Below are 10,594 nucleotides of genomic sequence, written 5' to 3'. Positions count from 1 at the left end.
GTCAACCGTGTGTGCCTGAAGGAAGGAAAGAATTAAATGCAAAGCTTTCTTGTCTTGTTGTTGTTTTCTTTCTCTATCTTCTCTTTTTTTTTGGAGACATATATATCCGTTCATGTGCATTTTTGAATTTGTTTTTTCAGGTTTCTTTGCAGATTGCCAGGCTAACCTCTTCGACTTCCTCTCCATGTATCTAAAAGGAGTTTGCTGCGCGTCATTGGCTCGCATTGTAAGTTATCCACTCTCTCTCTCTTCCTTTTCCTTTTTATCTGCGGGTCGGTCGTGTCTATCTGTAGTTTACCAATTTATAATGGCCGACTTTCCTTCGTCATCGTCGTCGCATAGTGCCTCCAATCGGGACCCCGGGAAGCGACCATTAGAGGAGGGTGACGAGGAGTCTGTTTTGAACTTGGATAATCTAGAGATCTCGGATCTAGGTCAGTGTGGATCTTTTGATTTCTTAGGGAGCGATGAGTTTTTGAAGGGGATGCCTACAGGTCATGTGCCTTCTCCACCCCTAAGTCCTCGTACCCTGGAACTCAGAAATAGAACGTCCGAGGAAAGTCTTCGGTTAGGTAGGATCGAATTTGAGGGCAAGCCTAGTCTAAATTATCTTAGTTACTATATCACCGTCGACCCACCCGTGAGTAAGTTGGAGAGTTACATGGATTTATCTAACGGTTATCGGTATCGAGTGTCGACAGCAGATGAGAGGGTTTGGATGATGCCCGAGTTCGGGATGCATGGGGTTGCGATGATTATGTTTCAGTTTGGCCTTCATTTGCCGATGCACCCTTTCTTCCTGACGATGTATGAGGCTATCGGTTGTGGCCTAGGGCAGCTGACACCGAATTCTATTGCTCAGTTAAGTGGTTTTGTGGCGCTGTGCTGTGATAAGGGTCGATCGCCGACTCTGAAATTGTTTTTCTCTATTTATGGTGTGCGGTACTATGGCGGTCAAGTATATTTCGACTCCCGACATCGAAGGATGAAGATTGTTAGCGTTAGATCATCGAACTCCGGTTATCACTCCCAATGGTGGTACGTTGGGGTCCTGATTTGGAATTTGTAAAGCCTTGCAGGAAAGTTAGTCAGGGCACGATTGATTATTTAAATAACATGGAGAAGCACGATACTGCCTACCTTGATGAGTTTCATGGGTCGAGGACGTGGTATACACATTTAGATTTGAAGGACTCTGGTTTTTTAGAGATGCACGATTGTAAGGGGGATGTTTTATTTGTTATTGCCCTTATTTTGTTTATGTACTTAGTTTTTGTACTTGTCATCGTTGGCTCTTGTTTATTTTATTTTCGTATGTGCCTATATATAGGGTGACTGACTTGTTGTTTTGTGTGTTGTTTTGTCTTGTTTTTTTTTTGTGCTGTAGTGGGAGGTGCTTCACTTAAAAAAATTTTAGACGGCGGGATTCTAGGAGGAATGGATAAGGCAATGATGTTGTTGTTGCAACGCGCCACGAGGAAGCCTGCTGATACGGACAGGCCTGGACCGTCGGGGGTTCCTCATTCGGTTTCAATTGAGTTGCTCGATGATCAGGAAAACAAGATGATTGAAGACAATGAGAGGGTTGTTTCAGATCTCGTCCGCGTGGAAGGTAATCCTTGAAAGCGGTTTCGGAGGGAAGATGTTGAGGTAGTTGTTGGTGGACGGGAGGGCGAAGTCGAGGGAGTGAACAGGACTATGACCATTGCCGGGGCAAGGGTTTATATGGGAAAAACTGTCGACCCTCGTTCGAAGAAAGAGGTGGTGAGGGTCGAGATTCAGACCACGGAGCGATGGACGGGTGGATCCACCGTGCCCTTGAGAGCACTTAATCTCTTTAACCTACCTCAAGATTCGGTTGCTTATGATGGGCGGAAGCGCGAGGACCTTGTTGACCGATGTAAGAGCCGGGCTGGGCGGGTACGTGCATTCCCTTCTCTCTCTTTTTTATGTGCATGTACTTTTGTCTTCATGTTCAGTCATAGTCGTTCATTCACCCCCACTTCTCTCTCTCTCTTCCTCTTTTTTTTTTTGTAGTTTCTTTCCGATTTTATGCATATACTGGAGGATTACAAGGCTGATGTTGATGGCGAGGCTTGTTCTAAGCTTGAAGCTGAGGTTGCTGCCTTGAAGGGGGAAAAGAAGAAGATTGCGGTGGGTTTTGCGGAACTCGAGCATAGGGTGGCTGATTTGTCTAAGGCAAATTCTGCATTGTCAAAGGAGGTTGCTGAACAGGTATCGAGTGGGAGGGTACGAGAACTCGAGGGTCGACTTCTCGAGGTGGAAAGGGAGCTTGATGAGGAAAAAAGCAAGCGCCAAGGCTTGGACCGACAGGTCGAAGGAATGGATAGCTCTTACAAGTTGATAGTGAAGGAAAATGAAGACTTGAAGAAAGAAGTAGAGAAAGCTGTTGAAGATATCGCTGATGCTCTGGGCGACGGTTACGGACGATGTCTCCGAAGGATGGAAGAGGTTGGTTTTGCCGTCAAGGGTCATGCCTTCGATGATTATCTTCGTGACCTAGCGTCGAAGGGTGATAATGCATGAAGGCAGGGTATGCCCTGTGGTTTTTTATAACCGGATTTGAATGTTTTTATGTGTTTAAGAATTTTATTGATAACACCGGATGATGGATTTGTAGCAAGTTTAAGATACGCGATCCATTGTTTAAGTTTATTTCCATGTCGTAAGCAGTTGCATATTGGCTGGTTTTATCATGTACTTGTCTCGAGTTTGAAATATTAAGCCGTTTATCAAGTTTGTGGTCGAGTGTTTACATTATGAGAGAGATTTTATTGCCCAGCTCGTCGACGTGATGAGGCTGTATAAATATTTGCCTAGAGATGAATGATTTTCGAGTTTCCGATTATTTGTGTTTTTTTTTTTGAATGTCCATGTCGATGAAAGTTTTCGAAGGTTATCCTTTTATTTTTGCTGGTCACGTAAGGAACGAAGAAAGCGAAAGTCTATGTTCTTTACTTGGACCAAATTAAAGAAATTTGTTCATCATAACTTAATCACCCTTCGGTGGGAGCCTCATAACGACCCCCATTGCATCGAGGGTTTGTCTTTGAAATGGCATTTACTGCCTCAAGATAACAAGTTACAACTGAGATCAAATTACTGATAGAACTTTTTGAGGTGAATCCCATTCCAGGCATTCTTGATGGGTTTCCCGTCGAGGTGAGCAAGCTCATAGGTCCCCGCACTTACAAGTCTCGAGATCCGATAAGGGCCTTCCCATGCTGGTTTGAATTTTCCTGAGACAGTGGGTTGTGATGCTGCGGAATCTCTTAAGACGAGGTCGTTGACCTTGAAGTCTTTGGGTTTGACTTTCTTGTTGAAGTACCTTGCAGTTTTTTCTTGCTGGGCGATCATCCGCATTCGGGCTTCTTCCCTTGTTTCTTCTAACAGATCATTGTGAAGGCGAAGACCCTCGAGAGATAGAGCAGGATCGAATACATCGACCCGTGGTGAGGTGAGACTTACCTCAACAGGTATGACGACATCGACTCCGTATGCAAGTTGGAAAGGAGTTTTGCCCGTCGCACTTCGGGGAGTTGTCCTATACGATCACAATACATTCGGGAGTTCATCGACCCAACATCGGGGTATTTCTTCAATTCTTTTCTTCAAGTCTTGTAGGATGGTTCTATTTGTTACTTCTGCTAGTCCATTTGCTTGGGGGTATGCTACAGATGCTTTGATATGCTGGACTTTTAATTCAAGCAGGGTTTCCTTAAACTGTTTCCCAACAAACTGAGTACCATTATCAGAGACTAAGATTCTGGGGATCCCAAAGCGAAAGACAATGTATTCCATAAAGAATTCTATCATCTATTTTTCTCGAATTTTAGCAAGGGGTTTTGCTTCGACCCATTTGGTTGCGTAATCCACGGCGACTACGATGTATTGGCACTGATTTTTGGATTTTGGAAAGGGACCCATAATATCTATTCCCCATTGGAAAAAGGGGCATGGGCTGAGAATAGAGTTTAGCTCAGTCGTGGGTCGACGATTTACATTTCCATGAAGCTGACATGCTTGACATTTCTTGACGTAATCTTCACAATCTTTCCGAATTGTAGGCCAGAACAGGCCTTGTCGGATAATTTTGAGGGCTAATGTTTTCCCTCCTAGGTGCTCACCACAGATTCTCGTGTGTATTTCTACGATCGCTTGGAGGGAATCTTCTGGAGACAAGCAACGGAGTAGAGGCTCAGAGAGGGCACGTCGATATAACTCCGAACCCACAACACAGTAGTTCCTAGCTTTGAACATAAGAGTGCGGGCTTCGGACTTATGCTCAGGCAACTTGACTTGTAAACCCACGTTTTTTACTAGCCTTAGCTTTTGGGATAATGTACTCAAGGAAGGGTTGGCGCCAGTCGAACCTAGCCTGGATTTGATTGATTGATACTTCGTCGATGGAGGGGGTCTCCAAAATGTCGACGTATGTTGGGTTAAGATTAGTGGGGAGGTTGGAAGAGGCTAGTTTGGCTAGAGAGTCGGCCCACTGGTTCTCCTCCCTGTCGACGTTTAACATTTTCCATGAAGGGAATTTGCTAAGAAGCTCTTGTGTTCTTGTTAAATATCGGGCCATCCTTTCATTATACGTCTTAAATTCGCCACTTATCTGTTTGGAAACCAACTGAGAATCCCCAAATATGTCAATGACCTCTGCTTCGAGATCGGATGCGAGCTTTAGCCCGGCGATGAGTGCCTCGTACTCGGCCACGTTGTTTGTGGCGGAGAACCCGAACTTGAGAGCCTGTTGAATTTTGAATCCTTCTGGACTGATTAGTATGACCCCTGCTCCTCCAGAGTTGGATGTCGAGGAACCATCAACGAACAGAAGCCACGGACGAGACTGATCCTCTTCAGGTTTGTGTGTCTTGGATTGGAACTGGCATTCGGCGACGAAATCTGAGAGAACTTGGGCCTTGATCGCCGTTCGAGGTTTATACTCGATGTAGAACTGGCTTAACTCAATGGTCCAAGCAACGAGCCTACCTGTTATGTCGGGCTTATGCAGGATTCTTTTCAGGGGAAGATTGGTCAGAACATGAATTTCTCTTGCTTGAAAATAATGACGTAGCTTACGACTCGCGACAACGAGAGCGTATACGAGTTTCTCGACTTGAGGGTATCTTGTTTCCGCATCTCGGAGTGAGTGACTGATGTAATACACAGGGACATCTTTTCCCTCATCGACACGGACCAATACTGTCGCGACAGTTTCGTCAGAAGCTGAGAGATATACCCGTAGCGGCTCGCCTGTTAAAGGTCGTGTTAAAACTGGAGGATTTGTCAAAAACATCTTTAACTCCATGAAATTTCTCTCACAATCTTCGTTCCATTCAAACTGTGATGATCTGGAAGCTTTTTTCATTGCAGAGAAAAATGGTAGGCACCTCTTCGAAGATTGAGGGATGAACCTTCGAAGAGCGGCTATACACCCTGTGAGCTTTTGTAAGTCTTTAATGGATCTTGGTTTGCTCATTTCTAGAATAGCTTTTGTCTGAGCTGGATCGGCCTCGATGCCTTTCTGGGTAATCAGGAACCCCAAAAATTTTCATGCGATAAGGCCGAATGAACACTTTGTAGGGTTCAGTCGCATGTTACTTGCCATTGCGTTGGTGAACATTTCTCGAAGGTCTGTCACATGGTCGAAGGCAACTTTTGACTTTGTGATCATGTCATCGACGTATATTAGCATGTTTCTCCCTATCTGTGAGGAGAATATTTTATCCATCGTCTGCTGAAAAGTAGCGCCCGCATTGATTAACCCGAAGGACATTACTTTGTATCCAAAGACCCCCCTGTGAGTGATGAAAGCGGTTTGTTGCCAGTCATGGGAATCCATTTTAATTTGATTATATCCCAAAAAGGCGTCCATAAAGGACAGTAGTTCATTTCCCGCTGTGGCGTCGATGAGTTGGTCGATGTTGGGCAAAGGGTAAAAATCTTTGGGGCATGCCCTATTCACATCTGAGTAATCAATGCACATTCTCCACTTCCCATTGCTCTTCTTAACCAGAACCACGTTTGATATCCATGTGGGGAATTGCACGGGCTCGATGAAACCGGCGTTGAGGAGTCTGTCGACCTCTTGGTCGATGGCTGCTCTTTTCTCGGCCGAGAATATGCGTTGTTTCTGTCGCACAGGCCTGGTGCCCCTACTGATGTGCAACGAATGTTGAGCAATGGTCTCTGGGATGCCAGGCATGTCTGTTGGGGCCCAAGCAAAAATATCGGAGAATTCCCGGATGAGGTTTGTGATTTCTTTTTTAAGGTCCGATGAGAGATTCTTGCCAATTCTTGTTGTTTTATCGGGGTTTCCTTCAAATACTTCTATATCTTCTGTTTCCTCGAGAGGGGAGCATGAATTGCTTGTGGATGTGTCGATCAATTCTCTTGGGTCGATGTCAAGTACCTGATTGACTTCTAACTCTTCCTCTGTCTTTTTCCTTGGAGAGACTGTGGTTAGGTAGCATTCTCTTGTTGTTACCTGATCACCAATCATTTCTCCCACACCGAAATCTGTGGGGAATTTCATTTTTAAGTGGGAGATAGATGTTATAGCTCGGAGTGCGGTGATCGTTGTTCGTCCCAAAATAGCGTTAAAGCTTGAGGAAGCACTAATCACATGGAATTTGACCATTTTCCAAATCTGACAGGGTGGGGAACCAAAAAGTATTGGCATGTCGATGGTTCCTACCACGTGAACCTCATTTCCTGTAAACCCGTATAATGGGGTTCGGGAGTTCTCGAGTCTTCGATCTCCTATGTCCATTCGGGAAAAAGCGTGATGATATAACACGTCGACAGAGCTACCATTATCGACCAGCATTTTCTTAACCGTGTTGTTTCCCACACGTGTTGTGATGACTAGAGCATCTTGATGGCCTTCGATGAGACCGGGACGATAATCATCATCGGAGAAAGAGATGACTGGGGAGGGATTCGTTCGAGGGCGTTTAGCTGCCGAGGGATTGACATTAAGGACTTCTCGAGCATAAATCTTGCGAGAGTTGTGGGAGAGACCTCCGGTGGCTACGCCACCAAAAATAACGTCGATTACTCGATCGTCTTCGCCTCGATGGTGGCGTCTGGGTTCATCATCGTGCTGCACATAATGGACTAGTTGTCCTCGACGAATTTTTCCTTCGATGAGGTTGCTATGCTGAAAACATTGCTCCGTTATATGGCCAGTGTCTTCATGATATTCACAATATCTGGAGCTTGGGGGTCTTCCTGGTTTAATGGGTCTTGGAGGGCGATAATCCGGTTCTATTTTTAATACCGCCAAAATTGTCGTTTTTTCGGTGTTGAGTTTAGTGAACTCTTTTTTAGATCGATTATGGGATTGCCAATCTCTTTCCCTTCTATCCCTCGGGGGAAGGTCCGAAGTGTGTGGTGGGGGAGACCTACGGCGCTCTCGGCGCCTTTCCCTCGCGGGGGATCGTGGACTGTAGCTTCGGCGTCGTTCATATTTTGATGACCTCCGTGGAGATTGTATACAGCTTACCGCTTCTTGAAGCATCATGCGGTGTTCTATAATCTGGAACGCGGCCTGTAAAGTTTTCGGCCTTTTTTCAAAGATCTCTTCTAAAAGAATGCCATGCCTAGACTTATCGATGCCGGCTGTCAGGAAATTGACAGCCATCTGTTCTATTAAGTCTGGAATTTCTGTTATCTCTTCTCTGAACCTGGTTAGGAAACTTCGGAGACTTTCGCCAGAGCGTTGGTGCATTGTCATCAAGGATGCTGTAACTTTGATTCCTTTGTAGTTGCTGGAAAATCGGGCCTGAAACTTGCTTTTCAGAGTTGTCCACGAGTCGATTGACCGAGGTGGCAAGTTACTGTACCATCGGAGAGCCGTTCCTTGGAGGCAAGTGGAGAAGAACTGACACCTAGCGATCTCTGAGTGGCCGAAGAAAGCCATGCGACCATCAAATGTGTTTAGAAATGCTAACGGGTTCGAGGATCCGTCGAAATGATCGAGAGCAGATGTCTTCAACGTCCTGTCGATGCACGCCTTCTCAAGCACTAATGATAGGGGGCTCTCGGAAACGGTTTCAAAGCCTGCCTGATTTCTCATCAAGGTACGCATCTGGGCGATTTCCTCCTACATTTTAGCGAATTCCTCGTGAGATATAGATTCTGTGGATTCTGTCTGACGCGAGACATCGGCAGATGACACTGTCCTCTGTCGACGTTCGCGTGGTTGCAAATATGTCGACTCTGCCGATGGTTCATATTCGTACTCAGCATCGTCCTCGTCATAAAATTCATTGTCTTGTCCTTCATTTTGAACTTGGGCTTGTTGGAGCTCTCGACGAAGACGGTGAATCTCGCGTTTTCGCTCAAGCTTAGCCTGCAATCTTTGAGCTTCGTGTTCTAGAAACTCGAGTTCTTCATCTGAATCAAGTGAGTCTTCTGGATTTTCTTGGTTTTGGGCTTTTAGCCTTTCTTTCTTTTCCAAATGCAATCGCATGTCGCTCGAGAGGACTTTCTTTCCTTTAGAAGTTTGAACTCTAAAACGCTGATCTGACACAGTTTTTCTTTTTCTGTCCCTTTGGAGTGAGTCCTTCAAGCCCAGAAATTGATCTTCTGGAGGATTCTCAGGTGGAGGGAACAAACATTTCGGCTTCAATGCCGGTTGTTTAGGGAGCTCGCGATCGCCGTGGGTCGAGGGGTCGGCGGCAACTTCTGCCGTCAACTCCTTTACCTGAGTCGGTCCGGCGGTTCCCGGATCAAGCTCTTCTACAATCATCTTCTAGTTGGATCTTGTTAAAGCAAAGCTCCTTCTAGCGCCAAATGATGTTCCAATAATATTATTATTATTATTAGACTATAGTTTTAGGAGATGATCTTCTTTACTTAATTTGCCAATCCCTTCAAATGGGATTGTTGTCTTTTATTTATACTAAGTCCCAAATAGGCTTTTTCCTTACAAATTGGGCCTTCTTGGGCTTTACATAACGTATTACAACTATTCTAACTATAATTCATTTGGGCCGCCTTGTCTTGGTCCAACAGAAATAATGAAGAAAATGGGATTATTTCATTTCAATTATTCTTTACATGTGTAATATCCGGGATATATCGTGTAATTATTTTTGATATTATTATGTGTGCTCAATATCTATTCTGTGAGTTAATTGTTAAGTGTTATTTGTACTTGAATATTCAAAATAATATTAATTGAGTATTTTAATTTTTATATGTCCAAAATAAAATATAGATAATTGTTATATCTTCCTAATTATTTTTATGTTGATTTATGGATTTATAAGAATCATATGAAATTTCTAAAATCTTTTTCCGGGTAATTAAAATCTATTTTATAAAAACGGGAACCAACCGACGTCAACCGTTGTTACGTTTTTGGAACCCGAAACTCTTTCGAGAACTCCTTCCTAACCTAATTGTAATATTCCGAGCATTTTCCATATTTCGACTTTTTCGATCCGGCGTACGGTTTGTCCTGCGCGGGTCCCGACGCAACATTTTCGATACAATATTCGTTTCGGTAAATCAATAAAACCCGTATTTTCGATAAACGGGAGCTTTTTATTAAACTATCCCAATTATCACTTCGTAATACGTGTAACCAGGCGCTGAGACCAAGACTGCAGTACAAATTGTACTGATTTGGATAATTATCCCGAAAACCGATACCGTTTGGATCAGTTTTTACAGATAAACGTACTGTTTTATATCCGGAATGATCCAACGGGATACAAATTTTCCGTAATTATAAATAGCCTTTTACCGTATTTTATTTCGTATCAAAATCATTTGCAGATAGTTAATTATATAATTTTCAGAGAAAAAACCTAATTACATAAACCGTTCTAAGAATCAAACAGCAAAACGAAGGCGTTACCGATCTCTGTTTTTAAAGCTTGAGTAACCAAAACGAAGGATTTGAGGTGTTCTATCAGATTCTGAGCTTTGTTTCACTGCAGAAATCAAGGTTATTTTTCTAAAAATTTATTTATTTTCGAATTTATTTTATTAAAAATATGAATTTTTGTTCGGATGATTGTTTGTATGATTTGATGACTGCATGTTGTAGAGCTTGTTTTACTGATGATTTTCATATGTCATACGTCTGATTTGGAGTTCAATAACATGTTCAAATTTGAGTTTAATTTTCGAATTTCAAAATTAGGGTTTATAACCCGTATGAATGTTCTTAATTGAAATTTGGGGGTTTCTTATTCTGTGATAGATTAATGTTGTGTTATAGTGGGTTGTGTTCTCTGTGAAATTTGCAATCTAGTCGTATAAGTTTCATGAACCAACGAGGTCTGTAGAGAAGGGAGTTGTGTTTTGAAGTTTTCCGATGTTCGCCGGAAACTGGAAAATTTCACGGCCAAATTCCGGCCAACTCAGGGATTGTTAGGATGAATTGATTGCATGGTTGTGTTCCTGATGTGGTGTAGATGTGATCTGGAGGTGTTGGTGGGGTGAGGACGCCGGGAACGTGTTCTCCGGCGAACCCGACTATTTTCCGGCGACCCCCTGGAAAATTACAGTTTAGTACCTATAGTTTTGAAAACGATGCAGTTTGGTCCCTGTA

General features: G+C 43.6%; 1 protein-coding gene across 1 annotated transcript; it reads right to left on the bottom strand.

Annotated features, from left to right (window-relative positions):
* Window positions 1-4,306: 4,306 nt before the first annotated feature.
* LOC141714711 (uncharacterized) lies at window positions 4,307-8,116 on the bottom strand. The gene is made up of 2 exons (XM_074518229.1): window positions 5,630-8,116; window positions 4,307-5,548 (listed from the first exon to the last, which is right to left on the bottom strand). The coding sequence occupies exons 1-2, from the start codon at window positions 8,114-8,116 to the stop codon at window positions 4,307-4,309; spliced, it is 3,729 nt and encodes a 1,242-aa protein (XP_074374330.1).
* Between the last annotated feature and the right edge of the window lie 2,478 nt (window positions 8,117-10,594).

The sequence above is a fragment of the Apium graveolens genome, chromosome 1 (assembly GCF_009905375.1).
Source record: "Apium graveolens cultivar Ventura chromosome 1, ASM990537v1, whole genome shotgun sequence".
NCBI lineage: Eukaryota > Viridiplantae > Streptophyta > Magnoliopsida > Apiales > Apiaceae > Apium > Apium graveolens.
The sequence above is the reverse complement of the archived record's forward strand: the minus strand, read 5'-3'. Positions and strand labels throughout refer to the sequence as shown.